The sequence below is a fragment of the Polyergus mexicanus genome, unplaced genomic scaffold, assembly GCF_030449975.1.
Source record: "Polyergus mexicanus isolate NDT 795.1 unplaced genomic scaffold, iyPolMexi1.0 SCAF_15, whole genome shotgun sequence".
In the NCBI taxonomy this organism is placed as follows: domain Eukaryota; kingdom Metazoa; phylum Arthropoda; class Insecta; order Hymenoptera; family Formicidae; genus Polyergus; species Polyergus mexicanus.
Genome location: NW_027223335.1, coordinates 5045696 through 5062477, shown reverse-complemented (window position 1 = coordinate 5062477; position 16782 = coordinate 5045696). Strand labels below are relative to the sequence as shown.

The 16782-nt window shown below is 32.5% G+C and overlaps 1 protein-coding gene across 2 annotated transcripts; it reads right to left on the bottom strand.

Annotated features, from left to right (window-relative positions):
- Positions 1-7210: 7210 nt before the first annotated feature.
- Positions 7211-14864, bottom strand: LOC138939926 (transmembrane protein 267). 2 transcript variants are annotated; one of them, XM_070308273.1, is made up of 3 exons: positions 14403-14864; positions 12603-12777; positions 7211-7308 (listed from the first exon to the last, which is right to left on the bottom strand). In XM_070308273.1, exons 1-3 carry the CDS (start codon positions 14679-14681, stop codon positions 7295-7297), a joined length of 468 nt encoding a protein of 155 aa, XP_070164374.1. In that variant the 5' UTR covers positions 14682-14864; the 3' UTR covers positions 7211-7294. The 2 variants fall into 2 exon arrangements, with proteins under 2 accessions (XP_070164374.1, XP_070164373.1); XM_070308272.1 differs by lacking the exon at positions 7211-7308 and having other exon boundaries at positions 12193-12777; positions 14403-14848.
- Positions 14865-16782: the final 1918 nt, after the last annotated feature.

The following is a 16782-nucleotide window of genomic DNA, read 5'->3' as shown; positions in this document are numbered from 1 at the left end:
TTTTTTTTTTCCAGATGACTATAACGGCTGGAATCATGTTCGTCACAAATAATTATTTTTTGAGACACTCTGTTGGATTACTATAACTCCGAAACAAACAAATATTTTTGTTTGAAAAAATTCAGGATATACTTGAAATATTATTTAATAAGTTTAGAATTAATGTTTTATACTTTTCTTTTTAAAGAATTCCCAAAAATCGCCTTATTTTCAGAATGTCAAACTAGGAAGATCCTTTAAGTCGATAAAACTCGTATAATATGTAAAATATTTACATTATATTATACATTGCTTCAACTTTTATTGTATCGAAAAATCCATATTGTTAGAAAAAAAAAAATTATGTATACCTGTCCGTTCATTAACACAGATAGCTTTCATAAGCAACTACTATGCTCACAATAGAGTTCAGTTTGAATCATTTAATTTGATATATATTTGTTATGGTCTATCTCTTTTACCTTAAAACATAAAAGGGATTAGCCATAAAAGAGAGTGGCCACTCTTGGTGGGACACCCTGTATGTATATTTCACAACCAATAGTGATCATTGCAAACATTATATAAAAAGATATTAAGAATGTTTTACACGCGCTGGACGCGTTTTCTGAAAACTTTCTGTGAAAAATAATTCAACGGGGGAATACCCCTTGGATGGCACATATTAATTAATATTAAAAAATAATATTAAAAAACAATTAAATTTAAGAATGATATATGAAAAGTTGAAAGTATGAGACAGATTGAAATAACTTGTATGATAAAAACTTCAAAACAATATTTGAATTTTTACAGGCTTCTTATGCTTGTTGGCATTAAAAATATCATAAAATCAAATATAAGAATTTCATATAAAAAATCATTAGAAACTTTAAATAAATTTTAATATGTATATTCAACATTTTTTGCACAATACGTTGAATTTTATATTTGTATATATATATATATATATATATATATATATATATATATATATATATTTATATGTGAAACATATATATTAAATATATTAAATATCCATAAGTTTAATAAATGTAAAATAGATTATTTTTATGCTTTCAACTTTTCAATCTGGAGTGTTAAAACAAGCTGTTCTAATGTTAAAAAATATGCTGATGTGAAGTTACTGGCATTGTTGCTGTACATATATATACTATTAATGCGAGATCTTTCTTCTCGAACGTAACAATGTAAATACTATGTGTACGTATAAAAAATTGTCCTATATAATGATATATATAAAATTAAGATACATACAAAAATACACATAAAATGTATATAATAGCATTTATATTGATTCGCGAAGACTGACCGGTGCTTGTGCCAATCGACCAAAGAAACGCGTTCTTTTTATCGGAAAATTAGTATCATTATATTTATATTTATATATTATATGCTTATTTAATAATAACGAGTGTCTAATATGATCGTTGTAAATATAAATAAGTAGTGCAAGACTCAATATTCTTTGATCGTCGCGAGATATTTTATTACGAAAGATTCGTAGATGGTTGCGTATATATAAATCGATACACATATAGGATCGGCGTCAAAATGAATATCCGATATTTTTTTAGTGACTCACGCTCCGAAAATCACTAAAGAAAAAGTTTCAACCATTTCGACGCCGATTATATACACACATGGCACAAGTCAGATTATTTATATAGTATATGTAAAGTGTGTGAGATTTTGTAGCGAGAGAATCACGGCAAAGCGTGTCCGCGTCAAGTCCTGTAAATATGTAAAACCAGCGCTCATTGCGAACCTATATATACAAAAAAATATATCATATTTTCCTCTGACAAAATATAGTATTTTCCCCACCTGCAACCTTATTCCTGCTTCTACATTTTAAAAGCATTTTCCAAAAACATAGAGTTTCGTATATAAAATAATATATTAATGCAGCGCAATATTTCATAAAAAAGAAATTGATAAAACGAAAATTCTTTGCACGGTATTGTACAAAATGATTAAATAGGATAATGGTGTTCTTTGGTAAACGGGACATAAGAAAACATTTATCTTTATATAATTTAATATTTATGTTTATTTATGCTAATAATCTTGGCATGAAGATATCTGTAAAGCTAATTTATTTCGTTCTTTTTACCACGAACTCGGATACATCTGAAAATACCTGTCAAAAATATTTCATAAATCCTATAGGCAGGATTTTGGGATATTTTCCAAGTGATACATGCTTACCGGAATAACAATGCATTTAAAGATTACTAAAATCAGATTGTTGACTTTTGAGATCAGGTTAAATCACAGAGTTATGCGATGGAGCAAATAAACACGCTGGAATACTACCGAGTAAAAAAATTCTTCAACTTTCAAAAAATGTCTCGGTTAGAAAAAAAATAGCTAAAGAAAAATTTTTTATAATTTTATATATGTATTATAGAATCAAAACTAAATTCTAAAGATTAATTAAGATAATATTATATATATAACAGTAAAAATATATTCATGTTATGTAATAGAAAAAGATAATATAAGTCAGTTAGATATGTGTGAACAAACGATATGTCAACTCTTTTGAAAAAGCATTGAAAAGCGATAATGAAGATTTCAGGTAATTCAGTTTCGTGAGATTCTCACCGTTAGATTAAGAGCGGGATCACATTCACAAAAACAGTCCGGTTGGATGCGATCCAACGGGGATCCCCTGTGCCACAAACACGACGAGGCAGCGATCCCGCTTTTTTTTACCGCGTAACCCCGATTGTCACTCGGCTGGCACAAACAATAAATTAATTGTACTTCGCATGATTCTCCGTCGGTTAGCTTTCGGCGGTCGTGTGCTTGTCGGCATGAGGTCCCTTTACGTCTTTGGAAACAGACACGTGCCATTTTATAATCGTTATTCAGCTCTCCCCCCCCCCCACCCCTCTCCCTTCCTTCTCGCTCAATTAAAGCAAACGCACAGTAGAGCAGATTTCCTAGGAATCGTTAACTTTCCCAAAGTCGATTTACTCCATTACGAACGACATATTCTCCCACACATCAATTTCATTCTTTTAAACGATATAACGAAGAAAGTTTAGGATCTAAACTTGGAGGTTCTTTAATTATACAATATTTTTTTCTCCATCACTATAATATCATAAGTGGGATCCGCTCAAGAAATCACAAAAACTTTTAATGTGACATACGTTCTAAAAGCTTTTGGCTTTATATCTATATCATTGATTGGAGGTTGTGACCTGAAAAATTTCAGACACAACCGCACGTGTCCCAAGTCGACGCCGCGGGCGATATTCGACAATCGGTACCTTCTGTAACGTGTGATCGTCCGATTTTACAGAATCATGGTCGCGTCCCTTTCATCGGCCGAAGAATTTAACGAGCCGCACGCGGCTCCACGACACGTCGTCGCACGCGACCAATAATAGCATCCCTCACAGGATGCCTACTCGGACTCTATTCCGTCTCCAACATTCTCATTATACACTCTCATATCGTGATTGATATATTATATATCCTTCTGTTCGCTCGTTCATACGTATCCTGACAAGGACGAGAAGTATCGGCAGAATCACGCGCAAGAATTAGTTATTATTATCAATGTATATATATATATATTGACGACGTGTTGCAAATCAAGTAACGTTATCTTTCGAAATTGATGTTACATATTTTGTACATAAATCAATATAAAATAATAATATCCCGTAAATTTTTTATAAAATCTCATTAAGATTTGAATCTCAATCGCTTATCCATCCGTTCGATATTACTAGAAGTACGAAGGAAAGATCGATATTTATCACGCAACATTGTCATCGCAAGTTAAAATGTTTGCGTGCATTTATAGGGCGCGAAAATAGCATAATATACCGAAAAGTCGGCTCGCAGAGAGGAGTGTGAATAGGCCGATTCGAATAGTGTAGACTGTGGATAATTGCCGTGCCACAGCAAGTGGTTTTGTTTCTTCTCGCGCGGGTCGCTCGTAAAAATATGAGACCTGAAAGGGAGGCTTAAACTTTTATACACGTCTCCGCGCTGCGCGTCTACTCTACCGTAAAACGTGCGAGTATTGTGTAAGAGAGCTGGGTCACACACACACACACACACACACACACACACACACACACACACACACACACACACACACACACACACACACACACACACACACACACACACACACACACACACACACACACACACACACAAAAGAAAAGTAATGAGGCCGTGCATAATCAGCAAAGAACGATTGCGCAAGCCATATTTTTCTAATTATATACAAACTTCTTTCCGCACAATTATTCATTTATTTATAATTTCTTTTCTTAATTTCTTATTTTTATTACAACATACATCTAAAAAAAAATTAGAAATAAATTATTAAAATTTCATTAATCTATTATCGAAATTTTTAATATTTTTAATATTGAAAATGTTTATTCCATTCTATTGATTTATTCCCACACGTGATAAATTGATTTTTTTCCTCCCACTGTAACGGTAACAAATAATATTACGCATGATATTTTCAGAAAAATAACATATGTAGGTACCGCGGAAGTGACTATTATCTCCGGCGATTAAGGATATAAATGCGGATTTGTGGGACAGGGAGATTTTAACTAAACACTTGACAGGTTGCGTGCGCTATAGAAACATTTGTATCGTAGGGTGTAGTATTTACTTATCATTAAGATGCGGATTACGGAGATTTATGGGGCTGTAGCATAAACCGCAGTTTTTGCACATAAAATGAAATGAGTTTAGATTTGGCCCAGAAGAATCCGGGGGCTATAACGTATCTGTATACAAGAAAAAAAATAAAAAAATAAAAAATAATTACAAATAAAATAGAACGGACAGATCACTGTAAATTAAGTTTTATTACAAATATTTTATCTAACTTAATAGTAATAACTTTTTTCTATTTTCACAAATTTTACAAATTATCCATCCCATATCAAAAGTTAATTTATAAAAATATCAAAATATTAATCGTCATAAGTAAACAACATCAAAAAATTCTAAATTTTGCTAGAAAATCATAATTTCATCGATGATTTTCCGCGGGACGAAGATCACCTCTGATCGGTGGTGATCCTTGACGTTGCTGGTGGCGATAAATTTGGCGTGTAACCGTGGAAAGGCAAGGGCGGAGCGTTGGCAAGGGTGCCGGTAGGATACATACACGCGCATATACACGCGCGCGTGAACGCAGGTTTGTATCGGCGGCGAACTTGCGCGCAATCGGGGACGAAGGGACCGCTTTAGCGGAATCGCCTCCGCGGTAACCAGGACGACGGCACGCAATGCCGCCCACAATCCCGGGCTGTCTTGTCCGATGTGTTTGCTCGATGATTTTATACCAATTACGGCCTATCCCCGTGCCATTGCCTACATACTATCGGCACCGGCCGCCGCTACACCGTTGCCATTTCCGCGCGCGATTTCATCGTCACTTCCGGAACGGAAACGGCGACTAATTGTAAGTACCGTCACTTTCAACACACGAAAGTAGGAACGCCAAGTCTTATATCTGGTATTGGCATTACTATCGATGAGTACCGAATCTGAATCGATACTATATTCGATTCCGAAGAAACGTAATATTTGTACCTTTAAATATATCAATATCAATTTATAGATATTTTTATATATCCATCTCTTACATAGCTGTTTTTACAACATTTTAAATAATATCGTAACACCTGTTGCGTTGCGTTAAAAATTGATTTTAATTACAACATTTAAAGACACGATAGAATTTATTCAAGATTTTACGAGAATTTATAACTAATTGTTCTCTCATGATGCTATAATGAAACATTTTAATATCAATTTTTAGTTGCTAGATTTTTATGGTACAGTATGTTAACTGGATAGAATAGAATTTTCTTTTCTCTTCAGTAAAACACACATGGCACAAAATACACACATATTTAATATATATTTATATATATTTAAATTAATAACAACTAGAACAATACGAAACATACAAGAATAATGTGTTTAACATGTAGACTGAAAAATAATTATTTATACCGTAAGTGCATATATTACATATTTCTGAATATGTTTCATAAATAAAAAGTCTCTTAGATTTTTATTTACAATTTAATAATTAGATTTAATTCGCATAGAAGTTTGATCGTCTCTTCGAGTCTATATTAAATTTAATTCAGGAAGAAATATTTTTTTATCATATAATATATTCGTATTATTTATATTACCAATACTATAATAAATATTATAAAAACTAAACTCATGAAAATATCTGCTAAAATGTCAACTTAATAAAGGTATAAAACCTAATAAGAGTGTGATTAATTATTTTCCAGTATACACGATATATTTATAGATTTAAAGCACAGAGGGTTATCTCTTTGGTACTGCATTTTAATTATATATCAATTATATTATATTATCATAATTTTGTATTGGCTAAATCTTCACAATAGGAAAATTATTATCTATTACAAAATCTATCAAAGTCGGCTAGGACACATTTTATAAAGCATTCCAGCATTTTTTTTATTTATTGCAAAATGATGTCAGAATTATGCACGATAAAGAATTCTTCAGAATTAATTCCAGTCTTGAAAAAATTAATGCGATAATTTTTCAGAATACCGTGTGTGCGAAAATACAATATATGGAGACATCTGGATATTTTCCAGTAAACGTTCAGCTTTGTCGGCGATTCGAATGACCGATAAAGTAGATAGACATCAATCAAAATAAGAATTCTTAATAAATATTTATCTATCAAACTCTAACTTTGGATGTAACCTTATGCCACAGTGAAATACTGTCAATGTTTTCAACATATTTCGGGGACTATATAAGAAATATTATCGCAATAAACTTAATTTTTACTTCTATATATATAACAGATATTTAATATTTATATAAAGTCACTAAGAAAAATTAAACTTGAACACGTAATTTCGCAATAAGCTATATGACGAAATATGCACATTAAGGGAAATTAGTAATAATTAGAAATAACTAAAAACTAAGCTAAGATTTACTTAATCTCCATTTGATTTAATCAATAATCGATTAATTGACGTAAATAAATACACTAATGACTCGATTAATCACTTAATATGGTTGATTATTTCGATTTTGATATATCAGAATTTCGATCGAGCTTCGTTGTAAGTCCCATAATGAACGTTTTTGTTCTTGCCGAGATCCTCATCGAAGTTATCGGCTCCGCTATACATGGAAAAGCCACGGCGAGAGAGTAATTCTCCTGGCACAATTGTAGGATTGGTATAACAAAAATCCGCCATCATGTTCGTCTGCCTGTTTAGTTGATTGGACCTAAATCAGTTTTCAACTTCACAATCTTTACGATCAAATTTATATTATAATAAAAGGGATAAGGATTTGATAAAAATGATCATTTCAACATCTGTTTAAATTTAAATCAATCCTAAAATATAAATTACAATCAAAACATTTCGTGGATATGAAATACATTCGCGAAAGACATAGAAATAAGGATTAATCATTGAATGATGTTAATGAACGCTTGCCGAAGAAATTGCAAAACAAAAAGGTGGGCCAAAAAGAATTTTTCAGATTTCATATAGCAAAAAAAAAAAAAATCTGAAAAAAGCCTGGAAAAAAAGTTTGGAGATATTTTAATTTCTATACTAAGGACAAATAACTAAGTAATTACTCACGAATAAAAGCATTTTTTGATCATTACTGCTCTACATTCTTGGATTAGATAAGCTAAATAATCGCGGTAATAAAGATATGCTATCAACGATTCCGTCGACGGTACGTCACAAACCAAACTTGAATATTCGAGTTTTATTATTACAATAGAAATATTAAAATATCTATCACCGCTATCTATATGTATTATATACTTTTTCATTTCCCTTTCGTCGCTTAAGAGCATCGATAAATGAGAGGAACAATCATATAATTACGTCGAAATACAGATTTAGAAATAATTTTAGTTATAAACTTTGCAAAATAAACGATCAAAATTATGATTAAATTTTCTGATTATCTAAATTTTACTGAATTGTATGTTACAAGACAAATGTCGCAAGAATATATGTTAACAATCGATTACCAAACAAATTACGAAAACGTTCGTTTTACGAAAATGTTTTACGATATGAAGGCTTTCGAAACCTGACATTTCGCATGTAACAATCTAGTGAAATAAGTATTTATTTAAGTAATATGTATTTAGCTATGTGTGGTATGATTTAGCTACGGAAATTTTGTAACGCGTCACGCAAGTGCGGAGACACACACGTCATTCTTACCTACCAAACGCGCTTTCACCGCAAATATAAAATATTATAATTGACGGATTGGAATGTAAATGTTAGTCATTAAATTTACACCTAATTATAGATTGATTCAATATGACTGTCTATTCATTAAAATACTTTTTTATCCAACAAATTCCATCGATTGACAAAGCAGAAATAATACTCACCCATCCCCAGCTAATCGATTTACTTTTACGAATAGGACGATCATCAAAATAAAAAGTAAGATAAGCGCACCGCCAGCGACACCGCATGCAATATAAAAATATAGCGTCAAATCTTCGAGAGTTTCCTAGAAAAAAGAGTTTGCAATCACTGTTTTTAATTATATAAGATAAAAAAATAAAAAAAAATGAAAAAAAAAATATATATATATATACAAATAAAACGCAAGCGCAGAAAATTATTTATTAATATGGAAACAGATTAGTTATCTATCTGTTCTCGTGATAAAGTCTGTGATACATTTTATCGCGATTTCATCAAGCATGCATTAATTAAAACGATGAAGCGAAGATTATAAATGGCAAGGATATCGGAAACGGAAATGCAAGATTGCGAAAAGAATTTGTACGTCATGCACGATTGATATCCGCGCTTCCTTGAAAGATTTCGTAAACTGCATTTATTTTCAATATCAATGTGATATGCGATTGCTAGTATCAGGAATGGCAAATTAAAACGCCTTTTTTTGTATCATTATTGTGACACGATCGTATCTCTAATCAGAATTTATCTCTTGAGTATCTATCTCATGCATCTCATCGACTTGTTTGCATTCGACCTTGCGTGCGCATAGTTGCATCTCTAACGAGGTCTGTGAACGGACATGATCAATTACGATGAGAAATCTACTGGAATCTGTAAATATATCTATTTTATTTTCAGGTGGAAAATCAAAGAGCAATCTAAGAGAAAACGAGTATGTCGTATGAGTTTTAAATATTTTTTTCTAGTTTCCCCATTCTTGTCTATGTAACTAAAAATTTGTCTATATGGACATTCTTGTCATGTTATCGACTATCAATGTTACTCATCGATATGAAATTATTGACAGTTCTATAGATAAAATCAATTTACACGTTCTTATTACACTCAAACCGACAGATTTTGAAGAGAGAATGAATTATTATATATATTTATTTTTATATATAAATTTTCTTTGTATAAAATTATATTAATATTAATAAATAAATACTCTACAATTATTGTAATATAATTTTTCTAAGTCAGAAGCGTTTTTTTTCTGCAAATAGTCATTATAATTAGATGAACATAACAATGAAAAATTACAATGTAACTCATTAAATATATGTATATATATATATATATCTTGTGCAATTGTTATCTTCCACACAAAGATAAAATTTATATTTCACTATTTACGATTGCCAAATATGGAAGCTTATGAAGATACACTAACAATAAATTGACTAAATAATACCAGCTTTGTCATAGGTCTTATACGGCCGAATACGTAAATATTTTAATAACGTCACACAAATGACCGATAAAATAATTTGCACCATTTATGATATTCGAGATAACTCGGATAACTTTGTCAAAGACGAGACAAAACGCGACTAGGAATTTCAGCGGAAAAAAAGGAAACACGTGATTCTCTCCATGCGCATATTCGCGAATTACGAGATTTGCGGTCAGGGACCGTACAATCGACCTCGGGATTATTCGAAAGATATGTAAACATGGAAAGTGGGAGAAACTAATATGTACTTACCATCGTGAGTATGAATCAACCAGTTGAATCCGCGAACGTCGTCTTGTCATACCTTGCGCACACACGATATCGTTTGTTTAAGATGTCGCACTTGCTCAAGATATCGAAGATCGATATCAGCCCGTGTTATCACGATCGTTCCGCGTATCTATAGAAACGCGGTGATACCGCGTACTCCAAAATATTGAAACATCTCATCGGGGTATTCGCGGTCCTGGTTCTCGCACGACATATTCGCGGGAAGATCCAGCGCGATAATTATTAATCTCTGAGCGTTGATGAAAAGTGGAACTGTGATCGGGATTCCCTTTTGCTCCCCCTCCCTCCCCCCCTCCATAAAAAGGAGTAAGAGAAAAAGGAGGGAAACGCACGCAGGGAACGCGTATCAATTTTCAGGTTTTCGATCGGCGCGATCGATCGACGATTTGCACCGTACAACATTCAACAGGTGCGGAATGGCCGGCTAGTTAACCGAGTACTAAGCGAGACCGTCGAGAGTGAGGTAAAGCAAAGCGGCAGTGCCAGCTAAGCAATGCCGAATGCTGATAAGCCCCTCCAGATCGCGGCCGCGAACACGAGCTTGTATACCGCGCGTGTGACGTCTCGCACGCGGGCTGCCTCGATCGTTCTCTCACCTACAGAGCCGCGTCAGGTGGGCAAGAATGCTCAGTTGCATAAGATAAGGAATTCTATTCTCATTAGCTAAATAGCGATAATTCTAATTCAAAAATCACAAGGTAATTATCGATATACGCGACAATAAGTATCGTTAATTATTTATGTAAACGAAGGTGTGAAAAATGAATATCGCAGATACCGATATCGTTTAAGAATATTAAAGTTTTGTTAACGCAAATTTTTAAACTTGACAGATGATTGTTGATTTGTCGATAATCGATATTTCTAGTCATTATATTGATTCTCACAAATATCAATATTAACGGGTATTTTACTTTTCACTATCAATTATATAAGATATTGAAAGTAGTATAAAAAATTGGGTGTATGTGACGATAAAAATTTAATTACAATTGCAGTTATAGAACAGGCTACGGAGTAATTTTGAGTAATAATAGGCATGGTTTATTTTTTAAAATATATAAAAATTTATCACGATTTATTTATCACAAGAATAAAAATATAAGATTTGTAACTGCACTTGTAATTATTATTTCAATTTAATATGCATTAAATACCACTGTATGCATAAAACCACTGTAGATGAAACTATGTAGTATACATATACATTATTGATTACAAAATTGTATTCCTAAAGAAGTTAGGGAAATATCTATAAATAGGTGAATAGCCCGCATAAAAAAATGGACGGTGAATATGCAGGCATAGAAAACAAATGCACGTGGGACTCGTCCATAAACTACAATATGTACACAGCTGCAAAAACTTAGGTGTAAATACAATATTACACACGTTTCTATATATGCTGTGCACACGTGGATATGTTACACCTGAATTGTCCATCCACATCCACTTACAAAAATTTTATTCCGACTTTCTTTTTCGCTCACGCGAGCGACAATGTAACCCATCGTTTTGTTGTCATTATATATTATTGTCATTATTGTCAAATATCACACTTAAAAATCGCATTTAATCTTATATACAGTTGTGTATAAAATAATGAGATATTTTTAACTCAAAATACATTACGTATACATTACAAATATAATATTTGTTGTATAAAGATATTAAAAAGATATTAAAAAATTCTATACAATTCCTAATAACAATTATATTTTGAATATATACTATGTACATCAAATTATATTATAGAATAAAATCTTAATTTTAAATCTAATCACATACAAGTAGACAATTTAATATTGAAAATTATAAAAAAATTATACAGTTGTAGATTATACAATCTTTTTCCTTTGTTTTATTAAAACAGATAGAAAAGACTTTCATAATGTTATATGTAATTTGTAAAATTTTCAATATTTTTGTTCCATAGAAAAATAATGTAATAGACATAGTAAAATAATTATTATTTACTATGGTATATAAAAATTACATTTTTACGTTTTTCTTACATTTTATATGAAAAAAATAAAAAATTACAACTTATATATATATAATAAAAATTATTAACTATCCGTATCGGAATAAGTGAATAAAACAATTGTAAAGAATTGTGATCTATAATTGAATTTTTTTGTTATTTTTAATGTTAAATTAAATTTTGTATGTGATTAAAGTTAAAATTAAATTCTATTAAAATAAATATCATTTTATATTAATCCTGAAAAAAATTGTAATATCTATTTTTTCCAAAAAGCCTAAAATTTTCGCGTTTTCCGCCTAATTTAAGCGATAATTAATCGATAATTCTCCTATATATAGTTTTAAAAGAATATTAGGTTTTTGTTTGTACTCGTTGGATACAATATTATATAGCAAGTCTCATGCATCGATGAGAGTGATATTGCCGTTACTTTTTTGCGCAAATTTATGCAGACTCATGAGCCAGTATAATATGTAAGGAAGGAACATGCAAAGACTCACGTATAGGTAGTAGGGAATAGGACGGGTAGATCCGAAGGGATAGAACCACAAACCTCTTCTGGTACCATCTCGAATGTGATGACTCAGGAAGGAAGCCAGTATCACCCAGGAAGTGTGTTCCAATATAGGAGAATGGAAAATCTTGGATAGGGAAATAAAAAGTACCCACAGAATAATAGGAACTGTGGTACAGTGCAAGAACGGCCGCTTCTGCAAATGCGTGGCATCCTAAAAAAAAAAATAAGATGGAATTAAGAATAGAAAAAATGTAGAAATAGAGAGATATGCGGAAAAGAGCTACTTATTTATGTAAATAAAGAGCCATATAAATATGTAGTAATGATTCGCAACAAACGATATGAAATAATTTAATTGAGATAATTCCATAAATTTTTATAATTTACTTTTTTTTCTTTTTTTTTTTGTTACATTTATATATCGTTCCTAATTTAAAAAATCATACTTATTTTATTTTTTTAATGATTATTTAATATTTCTGATTTCATTTGCGCACATAGTTTCAATAATATAATTAGGAAGAGCAAGAATACTCTACATATATCATATAACTTTTTATATTAATTAATAGAAATAAAAAAGAATAATTGATATATATATATATATATATATATATATATATATATATTCAGAATTAAATCCACAAATAATTCTATATAAAAACTAGTAACACGTTAGCATTAATATTGTACGTTTATACTTGTGGGCAATATTTATTTTCAGAGATTAAATTCGTCAATAATTTTTTAAATCGTTCGATAATATTTCAACCTACAGTCGCACGGAGTTCATTTGACAAAACTATCACGCGTTTGTAATATTGATGCAATATTTATTTTCTGTGCATGATATGATAATGACCCGATAGTTTTCTTGATACTTCAGATACTACACGCTTAATTGCTATCAATATTTATTCCATGTAATCTTATTAATACGTTTAATACAATACCTGCAGCTACGATCGCGCGGAGTTAACTTGACGGAATTGTCGTCTTATCGGAATTTTCTCACTACCGACGCGATATATCTAATATCCGTGTGTAATACGATAATCGCCCGATTCTTTTTGGTATTCCCGATAGTTTTCACGATACTCCGCGGAATATTACGCGTTTACTTGCAGGCGACATATTTATTCTTGGTTAATCAAAATTATAACTCAGATGTGACGAGACAAACGATTTTCACGATCGTAATATCGTACCATGATATAATTATGACTAATAGCGATCGCAGCATTAATCACAATGATCCACTGACTATTATTTTAACATTTACGATGATCTCGATCGCGATTATATTTGCATCACAAGCATCCCGACCCCAACGCCATAAATAACTACGCGAACTGTAAACTGAACGGACGGGAAGACCACGTTCCGATTCCGAATTCGGATTTGGTTAGGACCGGTCCGATTCTAAAGTTCCATGATTCTACACCAAATATGGCTATCATGACGTCATCGAGCATTAGTTTCTATGATAAATTGAATATAAACATGAGATATTAAAGCATATATTATATATATCGAATATAGAAAAAACATAAAATAATTTTTTTATCACTAGCTATTAACAAGCCTATTAAAATACTCATTAAATAATTGATTTGTCATTCTTAAATTTGATAGTATTATAAATTGAACAACACATTCTTGTATAACACGAGAATTACGAGAAATTTGGACTAACTCTCGCGATAATCGGGGCGAAATAAATACTAGAATTGTAAGCGAGAAATAATTTCTGCGAAAACTGATACAAGATGAGTATGCAGTGTCAAAAAAAAAAAAAAAAATAGAGCTGTCCTGATTTTTGTATCTATTACTCACATGAATGTGCCAACTGTGCGCCGCAATAAAATGATCCAGATCGATAAAGGACGCCAGCAAGAAGCAGGAAAATATACTGCTGAGACTGCGAACGAGTGGCTTATGTGACAGGACAACGATCAACGTCCACGTGAGACCGCCCACCGTCGCATGCGTCATATTGTCAAACACCGCGCGCTCCGACTCGTTCTTGCCGTACCTGAGTCCGTAATCGCCGAGAATCGAGCAACCGCCGATTGCGGACGTCAGAAGGGCGCGTGACCAAAGCTCGCGCCACATTACGCACGTATCTCTCTACAATCACGATCGGTAATTAATTAATGATCACGTTCCATTGTAATATCGAGCTACGCGGACACGGCTTCGGGGCTTCGACAATTGTAAACTGAAGAGTAACTAGCGTAACTAGCGACAACAATTTGCCATGATGACGTTCTGCGCGCGCAAGCAACGTATGCGTACGTGCATACATGCGTAATTAATTTTTTCGACGTTGGTATCCCTGATACTGCATTTTTGTCGCAAGAGGATTTCAAGGTTAAACGCATAGGGCTCGAACATAGCTTTTGCATAAGCGCAAAATCATAAGGATGAGGCCGATATTACATTTGTCGTACGACAAACTTTTTAAGCGCATTGATTGGCTAATTTCTAGGGAATCAAGAAATTTTCTATTTTGCAGCCAATCAGTATGCTTAAAATGTTTGTCGTACGACAAATGTAATATTAGCCTAAGGAATTTGATTGGTCAATTTCCTTATGCATAAGATAATGGACCAATCAATTTCCTTGGTGAAATTTCAATCCTGAATCTTCAACCTCAATCTTCAATGCATAATAAGCCCGCTTTAAGCCCGTATCAGACTACGGATTGAAAATTAAAGATTGAAAATTAGAGATTGGAATTTGACTAATCAGAATAAAAAGAACTAAAATTTCTTTATTCTGATTGGTCAAATTTCAATCTTGAATCTTGAATCTCAATCTTCAATGCGTAGTCTGATACGGGCTTTAAACGGGGTGGCATACGGAACACGGAAATGGACCAATCAATTTCCTTATGCTTATGATCATGCGCTTGTGTAAAAATGTGTACTCCCCGCTTATGCATTGAAGATTGAGGTTGAAGATTCAAGATTGAAATTTGACCAATCAGAATAAAGAAATTTTAGTCCCTTTCGTTCTGATTAGTCAAATTTTAATTTTTAATCTTCAATTTTCAATGCGTAGTCTGATACGGGCTTAAGAGAATTGATTGGTCCATTTCCTTATGCATATGCTTATGGACTAATCAATCTCCCCTTTATGGTTATGCGCTTATTCATCTTTGTTGTTCACCGAAAGTTAAACAAAGACAGATGATGCTCGCGAGCGTTGCGATCGTTAAATGGAATGCGCCCATAGTATATCTAGACCGAGCGTTTATTTTTATTTGAGGAGTAGGGGTAAAAATACACGTAGAAAAGGACATACTCTGTTCCGTGCTCCTTGTGTTCTCTCTCTCTCACTTGCACGTAGCATAGCGTACTCTTTCGCTATGCAACATTCGAGCGAGAGAGAACGAAGGAGTACGGAACAGAGTATGTTCTTTTCTATGTGCACCTTGGCCCTCATTCCTTAAATAAAGGCAAGCGCTCGGTCTAGATATATTATATCTATGACCGAAATATATGTGATTTTTTAGTTTCGAGCTGTTGATCTTTCATTTTTTTTTTTTTTTTTTTTTTTGTGAGAATCGAATGATCAATGGCGTCGTTTTTGTAAAGCGTTCGCCAAGGATGATTGTGAAGTTTCCCGCGAAAATAAATCACTATAAATCACTATCTATAGAAAGTTTTTGTTGCAATCCGTTGGGACGACGTGATAAGAGACAGGCGCTATTTTGACTCGACTACGCTTTCGTTCGTCGAGAGAGAAGCCAAGGGAAGCTGTTCTCTCGACATCTCGAAAATCGTTTCTTTTAGAAATTCCAGGGAGACGCCACCGAAAAATTACATCAAGATGGTAATCATTTTCTTCATTAATTTATTGAATAATATATTTTTTGTAAGATTATCATATACGTGTCGAGTTAGGGACGAAATTTAATTCGAGTATCGTACATGCTATTGTTTTATTTCTGTAATGACGATCGTCCCCCCTGGCCATATTATATATATTAACTATTTGTTTGCCGATATTGAAATTAACACGTGCACGTTAAACACACAAAATCGTAAAAAAAAAAAGCACAATATATAATGCTTTTTTAGGAACTAGGTCGATATTTTGATTTGATTCGTAACCAATTGATTGATAATCAAAAGATAAATGCGTATCAAACAATAAAAATTGTTAAAATTGCTGCCGGTAATTAGCAGTAGCTTGCAAATGAATGCCG

What these genes read in the sequence shown, in the direction of transcription:
- LOC138939926 (XM_070308272.1), bottom strand. Translation starts at nt 14,681, where the DNA reads ATGTGGCGCGAGCTTTGGTCACGCGCCCTTCTGACGTCCGCAATCGGC. An exon ending in CGCACAGTTGGCACATTCAT is followed by an intron (nt 12,778 to 14,402) that starts GTGAGTAATAGA and finishes TTTTTTTTTTAG; the next exon opens with GATGCCACGCATTTGCAGAA.